Here is a 13,662-nt window from a genome sequence, read left to right as displayed (position 1 = left end):
TCAACTAGATAGTACCTCCAATTATCTGTTAAATTATCTGTATTAAATAACATATATAATCTAAGATCAAGCCCCCCCCCCCCCCCCCCCGCACAACCACAGCCGTGTTAAAAAGTTCCAAAATATCAGAACGTTGTTAGATATAAAGTATTAAAAGCACAAAAGTATATAACCCAAGGGGTTTGGCATAGTGGATGGGACCTAAGACTGTTAGACGGCAGTCTTGGTTCAAATCTCATGGGTGTCACCCCTGCGTAACTAGAAGCTTGGCGACTCCCTGGGGGATGCGATAGATATATAGTTCACTGGGCTTCAGGGAGTTGGATTGGGTCAGGAAATTGTTGCTGGGTCTCCTATCCACTCATATGTGTTTGCGTGAAAATGGGTCGGATCTGTATCAAGTTCAATAAGGTTTTGTTTTGTTAGGCTGTAGGTCTTGGGTGGAGTGGGGTCTTGGGTGGAGTGGGGTCGCATCACAAATGGTCAGAACTCTAACTAGATCCACCTCATATTGAAGGGCACATATGGTATGTATCCAGATCCATGTGGGATTCAGAACGCTGGTTCAGATCGGGATCAGATAAACAAGCGAGAGTTTCGGATCTGAGTCGGAGTCAGGCCTACACCGACCTGCTTATTTGCTTTTTCACTTGAAAATTCAATACATTTTCCTGTTTTCATCATGTCCAATACCACGGTCTCATACCACAACTGGATCCAAAATACAATCTGTTTTTTCAAAATCAAGATTCTTTGTGACATTTGTTGGATCATATTTCAGATAACGCAGTTTCACAATCAACATCATGACATAAAGCATGAAATACAACAATATGGAAATCATGATTGACAGTCGATCGAAACAAGAACATGGAGCAAGCATGACGGTTTACGCATAAAACCAAAATCCAGACAACAGCAAATGAACAAACAGATGCATAAAACACAATAAAAATAACGAAAGCATGTTAATATTGTGTAAAAGGCTAAGGCATACGAAAGTACTCCCCTTAGATAAGATTCGCCCCCACATACAGTGCAAACAGGGTCTGATGTCCTTCCCTCAGGATACAATAGCCTCGGTGATCTGGATCGGTGCACGCCGATGGTAGATCGCCCTTCGAAAACAACCTCAGGAACTACAACTGCAGACCTCACAGTTTTAGCAAAGCAAGAGAGAGAGATGATAGAATGTACATCCGTCTCATTGGAACCTCTCTAACCACGTTTATATAGACGTGGAAGAGATTTATTTGAAAGGACATGACTCTTGAAGAGTTGCCCGTTTTGAATAGACATGACCCTTGCAAAGAGTTATCAGTTCTGAACGGGTGTGACTCTGCCAAGGGTCACCAGTTCTGAACGGGTGTGACTCTGCCAAGGGTCACGAGTTCCAAAAGGCATGACTCTTTTTCTTTATATAATCCAAGGAAAAACAGAAAATCGGGGCAAAAGGATACGTTGGTCTTGATTGGATATGGCCCTAAAGGGCCAATTACCCGAACCTAAACCTGAACCGGAGCCCGGCTCGGCACGACGGGCGCGCGTGCGCGCGTGTGTGGTAGTCATCCCAACCCCTTGTTCTTAGGAACAAGTGTAAGAGTTTACATATGGGTTATAAAGCCCACAACAAACTCAAACACCATCAAAACCAAACTTTTTCCAAAAAGGAAAAACACCTCATGTTTGTTCTTGGAATTTTCTCTCCCCTCCCTTCTTGCACCGAACAACATCAAGGTTGACCGGACCCGCACCTGACCCGATTGCATTAGATCATGCTGAATCCTAGAACAACAAAACGAAGACCTCAACTTTTGCCCTTTTATTTTCAATATATATTTGAACGGGTAGCGATCAAACTTACATCATAATGTTGGATCCAGTTCATCGGGCACGTCAACTTTAGTTCAGATATCTGGGCCGGGTCAATATTTGAGTCTATCGGGTCTAGACTAATGTTGCCAGAATCGTATCAGAGCCTGAATTGATTTTCAAAACGTTTTAGGGAATTGACCCGTTCCAATTCTGATTGAAATCCAACTGAATCGGCCAATTTTTAACTAGTGCCACACATCACAAAAAGATTAAATTAATATTAAAAATAATTTAAACCATTTTTAAACATATTTAAAAAATAAGCCGATTCAACTTTGTTTTATATCAATTTTTTGCTAATACAATACAAATCAAACGATTCACAATGATACTAACAATATTGGTCTAGACCAAGCCTGTCTTCACATTTCTCTAGCCTGGCCCCTTATGGCGAAAGACTATTTTGGCTTATTTTTGCTAGGTTCGACTTGGCTGGGCTCTGTCTTTGCACACTTGGATTCAGACTCAATCCGGGTTCCGTTGGCTTGATATGAGGGCTCCGTCTGGTGGAATACTAGTTTGGCTATGGCTTGGCTCTGTTTGTGCATATTAGGGTTTGGACTTAATCTAGGTTCGTTTGGCTTGATCAAAGTTCAGATTACAGTCCTCCTGGTTAAGTTTAGCTGAACCAGGATATGCTATTGATACTGTAATATGTGTGAACAGGACCCCCCCCCCCCCAACCAACAAAAAAAAATCTCATTTAAGGATTGACTGGTCTTCGATTGGTAAAACCCTTAGATGAGTGGTCTAATGTTCTGAATGTTGTTTTGGTCGACAACTAAGTTTGAAACCCAGTAATAAAATACAACTTGTATGCTAAGTTACCTTAAAAACCTTACTTGACCTCGAGAATTCTTACATGTTTGGTGTATCTGCGGGTAATGGTAATAATAAAAAGTGAAACTTAAATGTGTATGCATTTTAATAGAGACATACATATGAAAGAGAACTTGATTAAAGATAATAAATTACTCATGCATGTGCATTAAGATCATGCATTCTTTTGTTATGCACTAGATTATGCATATTTACTTGTTTCTTTACTTATTTTGTATATTAATTGCATGATGAATATTCTTACTGCTTATTTGCCGTTGTGCAATTATTATAGTAACATTCCTCTTAATTATTGCATGAATCTCATATGTATTCTTTATGTTTATTTGTTTTATTAGAGTGATTCATACACAAAATTCATTTGATTATAACACCCTACTTTTAGTGTTTTTCTCAACTTTAGATACCCAGTGAAACGACTTGCTCATGAGAGGAGCTACGAGGGGTTCACATAATTGTTTGGCAGACTTTTATAAATAGCGATGCTCTTTCTATTTATTTTCTTTTATGCACTCTGATGTTCTTATTTAATTGTCTCGTGACTCTATCATTTATGAATTAATATAATATTGGTTTGCTATGGTTTGGATGATGGGTGTAAGATTTCTTTTAGTTTGTCGAGTTTCTCAACTGTGTTCAAACTGTAAAGGCCCTAGTCTTTAGGAAGATTTTCGCATTTGATTTAAAAAAAATATGCATTTTTTTTTTGTATGAGTTGGGGTCGTTATAGCCATGAAAGGATAATGGATGTAAACGGGTCAGACTTGGGTAGGATCTAGGCATTATCAAATCTGACTTAATAAGATCTAATCTAATTGGATCTGAGTTTGGATTTAGAATCAGATAGGGATTACAAACCTGGATTTGACTTGCTTCAAATCCGACATTTACATGTACTCGGATTCAGAGTCGGGTTCAAATATAAAACTCAAGATTAAATTCCGATCCGATTATCAATTGAATCCCATTTTTGCTACCAAATCCGACTAAACGAATTCAAATTGGGTTGGATATCCAACCTGAATCCTGTCCGTTTACATCCCTAAAGTAGACTATTTGCGAGGGTCTATTCTGGAAGACTCGATCCAGAACGATGGGTCCGAATTCTTAATTGGATCGGGTAGTGACCATGGTCCATGGTGGTGGGTTGGGTATAAATATAAGCCTCTCAATGGGGAAAAGCTACCCGTTTTCTCTGAACGCTCGTGGGTACTTTAGCCTCTCGATTTGGGCGGGAAGAAACCCTCGATTCAATCGCGATCTGGTTTCGATTTTGCCCACAATTGCTTCCCCTCTCCGGATTCCTCTAGTGTTCGATCACTCTGAAGGATTTCCGGTCGGGATTTTGGATTTTCTTATCATTGCCGTGTTTTTTTTCGTCCAGCGCCTTTTCCAAGTTCGTGTTTTCCTGGAAATTTCCTTTCGTGGTTTTGTTTGTTCCGTGGATTCTAAGGTTTTATTCCGTGGGAATCGGGGGGATTATTGTTTGTAGAACGAGGTAAGTACGATTTTTTATCTGGAAAACTTGCTGTTTCGTAAACGTTTCTGCTTTTTGGTCGTGCTTCTGTGGCTTAGGCGTTTCTACTGCCTGACCGATTGTTTCTTTTCCTGTGTTTTCTTGTGTGTGTGCGTGTGGATTTCGCATGAGGGTTTTCAATCTCGATTTCATCCCAGTTTGGTGTTTTAGATTTATAAAGATTGTGTGTTTTGCGCTTTGAATCCCGCCATCTGATTTCTAGGTTAATTGGTTGTTTTGAATGCCGGTGTCTTTTTCAATACTTTTGGCTATTTCGTCATTTTTTCGTCATTTAAATTGCATCATTCTTTCTAGAAATTGAAACAAATATTGCCTAATTTGCGAGGTTCTGTTGCTTTTTTTTAGTAGATTGGTGATTTGGGAGGAGTTGTGATTCTAAATGTTAGTCGTTAATTGGGAGCAATTTATAGGAACTGTATGGTGGTAGAGCGTATTGAGAATGGGTGCATTAACAGATAGTAGGAAGAGAGTCCTCCAAGCTTCCTTGATCTTATTTGGTGGAAAAGGAGAGAATGGGTTTTCCTCCCCACATCCTTCTGAGTTAGAGATTCTCGAGGATTTCATGCCCACGAAGAAGCAGAAGATTGCACCTACACGATTTGTTTCAGAGCGTGCTTTGGCAGCTCAACCTTCACCACAACTATCATTTGCAACCAATACAGTTGTGTCCAGAATGGCCCGATTGCCGCCGCCACCTCCATTGCCACGAGAGGTTCATGGTCCCCAAAGATCATTAAAGTACATGACACAAGCAAATTCATCTACTGACTCCAGGAAGCCATGGTCCGAGCCAACTAAAGATGACAGAAACAAGGTCGTGCCTTCCAATAGAACAGTGAATTACATGAGCAGCAAGAGTTGGTTAATGAGATCTAGGAACGATGCACTTGAGTTCGTACGCTCATCAAGAAAAGATAAGGCTGCGATTGGTGATTCAGGCGAATGTTCGAAAATTGCAGTTGCTAGATCAGATAATCAGATCTCTTCTGCTTCTCTCTCGCCTACAGAAGCTTTGGATGTTGATGTGTATAGAAGAATGGTTGATGGTCGGTTAGGTGAGTCGAGTCGTAAATGTTCTGACATCATGATTAATGTTCATGCACCCCAGGAGTCACCTGTCTCCCCAGTTGGTGTGCCTCAGAAGTCCCTTGGCACCTCTGTGGTGGACCTAGATGACCGTTCTCAACCTTCTCCACCAATGGTATTGGATTTGACAACTCATAATAAGATTGGTGTGGCTGAAAACATAGCGACTCCAGCTTCAAGCAGTGTTGATGAGAAGGGATGGAAGAAACCCGTATACAAAGAGTTGCAAGAGTCTATAGCTAAAAATTGGGAGACATCATTGCGCAGTCTTGATCATCAAATTAAATTAACCGAAGCAAAGTTTTCTGCTCTTGGCCTCATCAGGAAACAGATAAAACCTGTGGAGGAGGTAAAAGCTTCTTATCCGCTATTTCTTTTGAGTTGCACTTAATTTTGTAACTCGTGATTTTTTTATTCCTTTCTCACATATTCCTTCGCATACATGTTGCAGTCATTTTGTTGCTATTTACACATACTGTTATCGATTGTTGGAACCTTTTAAGAAAGGTGGCTTTCTGTTTTAACAATGATGTATTTGAGGATTGTCAAACACATAAAATTCAGATGGATATGAGTATAGGATTTAGAAGCACATATTCGTGAAAGTCCTTATATGTTTTTCCTTTTAGCTCATCTACCCAGGAATAGGCGAGATTTCTGCCAGTGTGATCATCACAAAGAACTAATCATAGATTAGTTACATCAGTGCATTACTCTGAGGGTTATGGTCCATGTCCAACATGATCATAATCTCCCTAATTGCTATAATGTTTTAGGAATACTTTCAACACTTGTTACAACATGACAATGGAATCTAATCAGATGAAGTATAACACCAGAAAAGGCTAAACAAGAAAACTAAGGAGGTCCTAAGAAATCCACCCACTTCGTTGAGGCTATCAGAGAACCATATTAACCTCATGGCATTGTGGTTTAAAATAATCAAATAGAGCTGGGGACAAAGGCCGGTTGCCACCATAGGGATCATTAATATGTTAACAATGCATTATTTTGAAGTGCCTTTACTAAAGCATCATGTCAAAACTATATCTTTTGTGCAATTAAAGTGTCTTGAAGTGGTTCTTTGCCACTTAGAAGGTTCTTTTTCACACAATTTAGAGCCTTATGCTTTTCACCATTTTTTAATATTTAATTCACCGTTATTTTCTTATTTAAGTCAGTGAAAAGAGCTCTTATTTTCGCATGATTTCAGATAGCGATGACCATTTTTTTGTTCATACATTATAACTTCATCAAGGTTAATTCATCCTATTCCAGGATGAGTTTCACAAACCGTTTGCTCCTCTTACGGATGAGGAAGAAGAAGAGGTTTCGGTTGCTTTGAATGGCCCCAACAGGTATGCACATTTACTATGGTCTTTTTATGGGTGAGGTGGCTGCTGACGTTGGGCTTGGTGTGTACCATTGCAGTATTTATTGACATTGCCTAAATTATGCAGGCGAGAACGTTTGGTTATGCATGAAAATTCAAATATTGAGATTACCAGAAATATCTTGCAATGCTTGCTACCTGGTGCATGGTTGAATGATGAGGTAGTATTTGTGTTTTCCTTCATAAAACATCTTTAAGTTTTTACTAATTATGGAGCATTTTGATGTTTTGAGTAAACCAAAACTTATCTGATCCATTGCCTCTTTGTTATGTAGGTCATCAATTTATACCTTGAGCTATTGAAGGAAAGGGAGATCAGAAACCCAAAGCAGTTTTTGCGTTGCCATTTTTTCAACACATTTTTCTATAAAAAGGTTTGGTCATATGAACTCATGTATTCTATAATTTCTATTGTTTCATTACACAAGTACTATTACCTGATTGGAAGGTTCTTTGTCACGTTTTTATATTTTCCTCTGGAATCATAAGTTGCTGCTTAGACCCAAGCTTATTCCTGGTTGAGCCCCCTTTTGTAGCCCGATGTTTCACACACTTCTAAGGACAAAAGTTTCCTTTGGGTTCATTTATATTCAAAGAGTCCTTATCCTACAGTTGAGATCATATTGCTTCCTAGGTATATTTTTTAAACATTATTCAAGACATGGTTTTGTCATTTACTGTGACAAGTGAGCTATGGTATCTATGGACAGGCAGGTAAAAATACATTATGACTTAAAGTATTATAAATACATTTTAACTTGCTTTGGGGAATTGCTTCACATCTACTAGGTATTTGGATCATGGTATTCTACATGTCATTGTCTGTCAGTTATTCTCATAATTGTGGAAACTATTGGAAATGGTTCTAGGTGGAAAAGTGTGTTTAAGGGCGGTTATCTTGTTTTAGGCAGATCTCTTCTCTTGCTAACAATTTGAATTTTAAAATTTATTTCTGCTCTAACACCTGAAGCCATCACCTGGTAAGAGGGAGTTGGCGTGGGGTGACCTTTTGCTATCTGTGTTTTTCTTGGAAAACCTTGACTGCCATCTCTCTCACATCTTTCAGTTGACCTTTGTATGATACATATTGGCATATTTCATTTATTTCTCATTTATCTCCCTTGTCCTTTCTACTTTCTAGACTTCCTACTAGGTCTTTTTCTTGCTTCCTTGGCCTTGTTTTTCCTTTCCTATTCCACACTTAGCTTTGATTCTCTTTCCCTTTTTTTTCAGCTCGCATGCACCGCTGCACTCTCAAAAGTCTGCATGTGTGTATGCACACAAACACAAACTCAAAGGAAAAGTAAAGAACAATAGGAAACTTTCTTTTCCTATGAGATTTTTTCTCATTTCCAAATGTGGCCTATATGAAGTAAACCAATATGTTACTTCAGAAGCCAATATATTGTGCACTATATGTCTGATTTTGCTCAGGATTTTACATTATATGACTAGCTTACTGTCAATTATGCAGCTTGCCTGTGGGAAGAATGGTTATGATTTCAAAGCAGTCAAAAGATGGACCACCCAGAAGAAGATGGGGTACGCCCTTATTGAGTGTGACAAAGTAAAGTTGTTTTACCCTTTCTAGTGCTGTTATCTTTGTTTAACATTTTTAGTTTCCTACTTTTCTTTAGCATTATCAATATTGTTCTGCTGTGACATTGTGCAGATTTTTGTCCCCATACATAAAGAGATACATTGGTGCCTTGCAGTGATAAATATAAAAGACAAGAAATTCCAGTATCTTGATTCACTTGGAGGCATGGATCCCCAAGCTTTAAAAGTATTGGTATGCTCCATTGATCTTCTTTGTTCTTTGATAAGCAGTGTGTGTAGCACGTGTATATATGCACAACCCCCCCTCTTGCATCCAAAGCTAGCTGGTTGCAGTTGACTGGATATTTAGAAGCACTGTTTCAGTGTGGGCTACTAGAATAGTACTAATTGGTGTAAGCTGCTGTACTAGACATGGCCCTTCTAAAAAGTAAAATGGAACAAGGTTAGCCAGTAAGATGATGAGGATAAGCTTCATTGCTTGAGAGAGAGAGAGAGAGAGAGAGAGAGAGAGAGAGAGAGAGAGAGAGAGAGAGAGAGAGAGAGAGAGATGATGTTAAACAGCCTTATCTCTTATACCACTTTGAAGCGCAGAAGTTTTGGGTGTTTGCTTAATCTGAATTTATAGAGGTATTCTCTATAGCTTACCTAGTAGAAAACATATATTAGATTAAACAATTTTCATGTTTAGATGTTTTTAGAGCACTAAAATTTTAATGGCTCATATTGCACCAAAAAAATGTTGAAATAAAAATCAAGGTTTCTTGTTAAAATGTGCCACTATGTTTTTTGAAAGTGTTTCGGATGGTTTAGGACATAAACTGTTTAGGAGCTACTCATCTCTCTCTCTACACACACACACACACACACATACACACACACACACAACAATTGGACATGCCATCACACACTGGGTGTATAAAAAAACTCTTTAGCTGCATTCGCTGACCACCACTAAAGACTTTTTACGGATTTTTTTTTTGTGTTGTTGATTGCGTGCAAAAACGTTGAACTTTTTGGGTGTTCGACGATACACTCATCTCTCTCTCTCTCTATATATATATATATACACGTGTGTGTGTGTGTAACATCTTTAGTGTAGATGTTCATATAGTATTGATGACTTGGAACTTGTATGTGCAAGTTTTTTTACTCAATCTAACCCCATAGATGTGTTTAGTTGGCAACTTAGCACAGTCGATTTGTTAGGGATTAACCCTTGATTCATGTTTTTTTTGACAAAAAAAAACATTCTTTTTAAATTGTAAAAATTTGGTGCATTTACAGCCATTGAGTTTTGAACCACCAGAAAAACCTGCGCACATGTTAGATTCTGGTGATTTGAAAGCTGATCCCCAATAAGCAAATCATGTAGATCACATATGTGGGCTAGATTCACTAAAAAACATGAACAATGAGATACTGCTCATTTCAACTCATTGGCTGGAAAAGGCTGCATTTTGAGCTTGAGGCCCAACTCATTGATCCTGGACTGTGCATGGCCTTCAGTAAATAATTCGGCTACACTTGGGCTCATGTGTGTGTGTGTGTGTGTGTGTATGTGTGCTTGGCCCAACTGATTTACATATGTAATCCAGCCCTGTTTTGAGTGTTGGCTTGATTGAGACAAGGTCTAGATGTGATCCTGATAGTATCTAAGCCTGCCAGTCTTAGCTTTTCTTGTGGGTCCGAGTGGCTCATGGAATCCAACCTGAGCCTGGTCCATCTTCACTGGCATATCAACTGAACTGTCCATTATCATTGTTGCCTCCAGCTCTCTTAGTGCCACCACCTTGTTTGTGTGTGTGTGTTGTATTAATTTGCAGTTGCATTAATGATAAAATCATTTCTGGCTCTGGTTAAACCAAACACTGGTCTGACAACCAAAAAGTACTTGGATTATTGTTAGTGTGCTTGATTGAGTTGGTACTGAAAACCATTACTTTGTTAATGTTGTCTCATGAGAATATCCATTTCCAATTTCTTGAAGCAACATCCTTCTCCGTTTGACAGCCTTTTCTTTTCATGTGGCAGGCCAGATACCTTGCAGATGAAGCAAAGGATAAGAGTGATAAGGTCATGGACTTTACTTCATGGGAGCAAGAATTTGTGGACGACCTGCCTGAACAACAGAATGGGTAAAAAGGCTTGTGTGGTTTTAGGTGCTGATATAGCACTTTAATTTCATTTGGTTTGCCAGCAGGTTCTGTGCTGGCAGTTTGGCAGGGTCTTTTTCATATATATGTTTTCAGTTCCATCTTTGTCGGACATCTGTGTTTGTGCTGGGCACTGGGCCAGCCTATTCAACAGGCTACAGGGCTTTTGGGCACGAGGATGTGAACTAAGTTTGTCAGATAAATCAGGCTAGGCAAGGTTTCCATTCTTTCGCGGTGCATTTGAATCCCTTCAATCTCAAAACAAATTTGAGAACTGAGGATTAGAGATACGTGGATTTCAACTGACAATTGGATCTCAGATCCTATTTTTCCTGCTTTCCTATTTTTTTTTCTTTTCTCTAGGGGTGGAGGTGGTCTTTACTGTTTTTGATGTGGGACCCACCACAAAGCACATCCCTCATGTCTGAGATCCAAGCAATCAAACACACCCTTAGTGACCAGAGAGAGATTCTTGCTCTTTGTCAAATGTATTTATTGGTTTAGAATGGATGCTTTTACTTGCTTCTGCTGACAAATTTATTGACAGATGGGACTGTGGCATGTTCATGATCAAGTACACCGATTTCTATAGCCGAGGGCTGGGACTCTCTTTCAGCCAGGTATATCTTTAAAAGTTTTTCCTTTTAAAGTTTACATTTGCCTAAGAAACGACTAATCTGTTTTGTCTTCACATCTTGCTCTACAGGAGCATATGCCCTATTTCAGGAAGAGAACAGCCAAGGAGATTCTTCATTTGAGAGCCGGCTGATCCCTGGTGGAATTTGAGTTGTGATTTGCTCTTTTTACCAGTTCAGTGCTCAGAAGGAAGGGATACTTTTATGTGGTTAGTAGTATAAGAGCTGTTTTGTGGGATTGGCTTGTCCAACTGCTGCCAGGAGCTATTGCAGGTCAGTTTGTGCCCGGCGACCTACATCTCAGATTCTCATTGGTCAAGCTGCTGCTTCATGCAAGTCATGTGCACTACTGTCCCAACTGCTGGATGAGCATGCTTTGTTGTCAGCTTGTTATGATGGCATAGCTATGAGAGCCATTATCTCCTGCGGCCCAGCAGATTTTTATAGAGTGGAGTTTTGGTAAAATTGTGTTTTAGCTTTGGTGAGAGCACACAGGATTTTTGGTTGAGCTTGTCAATGTTGCTACGCTAGCTGGTTTTTGACCTGTGCTTGAGCTTGAGGCAGAAATTTCCATAAAGGAAATGGCAAATTTTCTACTCTGCATGTCACAATTTTCTTGAGAACCTTGTGCTTAAGGCAAGTGCATTTGTTTTCTTATGTTTGCAAATTTGAATCGATAAATTCTTCAGAATAGCATACTTGCTGAAAGGTATTATGTGAAGTAGGCCCAGGGGAGGTTCTTTGGATGGATCACTAAATTTGGTTCTTCTGAATCCTCTTCTGGTAGGACAGTGAAGAAATGGTTGGCTATTCGAAGCCATTGTCGCAATTCTGAGTGGTTAGGTGATTCAGTTTGTGACCCTACTTGCAATTGAGGATGATCTGAAATTTTTGAGCATTTTATACAGGTTTCAAATATGATCGGAGAAAATTACAAAATCTGGGATGAGTTGGGTAGTAGGGATTCAAGAACTTGTTAGTGGTGATATACCATTGAGTTTATATTCGCTAAGAGAAATTTCCTCTATTTAGATGAATGGGAGTACATTTGTAAGAATGAGGAATGATATAATTTCCATTTACAGTAAGAATTACAGTTTGGAACACGGTGTTCCTTGTGAGAACATTCTTGGTGGTAGAGGATCTTTCGTTTGCATGGCCAGGCTCTTTGTAAATAGATAAGCACCAATATCTGAAGCTTCTCCTTTCTGTGATGAAATATATGCATCTACAAGCATTGACAGATTATACTATACAATTCACCTTTGAAGTTAACAAAGGCAGGTCTCTGCAACCATAAAACTAGAAGTGAGATCTCATCATTTGGGAAAAGATTTTTTTCGTTGGCTTTGTAAATGACAATCATGCATTGTTTAACAAGGATATAGTACATAAAGTTTGATGAGAGGGCATATCATCTGTCAAATGTCAATTACCGTAATAGCAACGCAGATAAAACAAAATGCAACAGCCAGAACATGGGGTGTCATAGAAATAGCAAACCAGATTAAGCAGAAAACATGTGGCCATTTAGGTTTTTTTTTCCAGATTGTCCAAACAACATGATATCAATAGTCAATCACTTTTGATCCTGCAATATGAAGAAAAACTCAGAATTATTTCAGCTCATACAGTTTTAGCTAAGGCAACAATTGTAGGATTCAACTGACAAATTTACAACTTCTGTATATTGTATAAGGCACATGGATGCCCATTTGTTGCGAACTTCTCCAATTGACTAATCAAATACTAAATCCCACAGTAACTTGATCGATTTCTTTTTTTTGGATAGTCCAAGGGAAAACCACCCCATCACCAACACAGTTGATAGATTCTATGCTGTTGAGAACATGAAGATCGAAAAAAATGCTCCATTCTCATCAGACAAGAAATATTGCTTTTCTAGGAAATCTATAGAATCTAGGAGTACATCCTCATGATATGGCGATTGGGGGCAGCTGAACCATTATCTGTTATCAACAAGCTTGTGGAGTTCTGCCAGCAAGTCAACTTCAGCTCGGAAACTAGAATCCCTTTGATATTGTTGATTGCAGATGAAAGTCTACTTCACAGGGATACTACAATTTAATCCCATGTGGTGTCCCATGCGTCTATTCTCAACAAGACACCACATAGGAATAGTACGCCCGTATGTCCTGTAGCCATATTCGTACAACAATTGAAAGATTAGCCTCACATTTCAAGTTTCTCAATCATCCTTCACCCTTGAGCAGTTCTATCCAACATACGAATCAATGTCATTAATTCTCAAAGAACAACAGTACACCGAAGCCAAACAGATGCAGTGATGCCACAAAGTCATGTCTTGGTCAAATTTAGTTTCCTTTAGGACATCTTCCATCTCTTCAACTTTGCAATATTCCATAGAAAGCCCCTGGCAATAGAGGTATGGAAAATTTGTGCTGCCCAGCCAGATGGAACATCCTGCGGCACATGTATCATCTCTGCATGATCAACAATAGAGATGCATTTGCAAGAGATTAACTTCTTCGTTGATATAAATCCACTCACTATGTTCACAAAAAACAAAAAAGATTTAAAGAGTTGCATGCAACTCAAATA

General features: G+C 39.0%; 1 protein-coding gene across 2 annotated transcripts; it reads left to right on the top strand.

The window, feature by feature from the left end:
• Window positions 1-3,905: 3,905 nt before the first annotated feature.
• LOC149846217 (uncharacterized) lies at window positions 3,906-11,682 on the top strand. Of its 2 annotated transcripts, none has more exons than XM_089996257.1 (10): window positions 3,906-4,213; window positions 4,663-5,687; window positions 6,617-6,696; window positions 6,799-6,892; window positions 7,007-7,105; window positions 8,206-8,298; window positions 8,404-8,523; window positions 10,323-10,426; window positions 10,992-11,064; window positions 11,151-11,682. In XM_089996257.1, exons 2-10 carry the CDS (start codon window positions 4,692-4,694, stop codon window positions 11,211-11,213), a joined length of 1,722 nt encoding a protein of 573 aa, XP_089852383.1. In that variant the 5' UTR covers window positions 3,906-4,213; window positions 4,663-4,691; the 3' UTR covers window positions 11,214-11,682. The 2 variants fall into 2 exon arrangements, with proteins under 2 accessions (XP_089852383.1, XP_089852382.1); XM_089996256.1 differs by having other exon boundaries at window positions 4,601-5,687.
• The last annotated feature ends 1,980 nt before the right edge of the window (window positions 11,683-13,662 follow it).

Source organism: Nuphar pumila, chromosome 2, assembly GCF_984573655.1.
Source record: "Nuphar pumila chromosome 2, dmNupPumi1.hap1.1, whole genome shotgun sequence".
Classification (NCBI taxonomy): Eukaryota; Viridiplantae; Streptophyta; class Magnoliopsida; order Nymphaeales; family Nymphaeaceae; genus Nuphar; species Nuphar pumila.
This window is presented reverse-complemented; position numbering and strand designations above follow the sequence as displayed.

What these genes read in the sequence shown, in the direction of transcription:
- LOC149846217 (XM_089996257.1), top strand. Translation starts at nt 4,692, where the DNA reads ATGGGTGCATTAACAGATAGTAGGAAGAGAGTCCTCCAAGCTTCCTTG. An exon ending in ACACATTTTTCTATAAAAAG is followed by an intron (nt 7,106 to 8,205) that starts GTTTGGTCATAT and finishes TCAATTATGCAG; the next exon opens with CTTGCCTGTGGGAAGAATGG. An exon ending in TGGGACTCTCTTTCAGCCAG is followed by an intron (nt 11,065 to 11,150) that starts GTATATCTTTAA and finishes CTTGCTCTACAG; the next exon opens with GAGCATATGCCCTATTTCAG.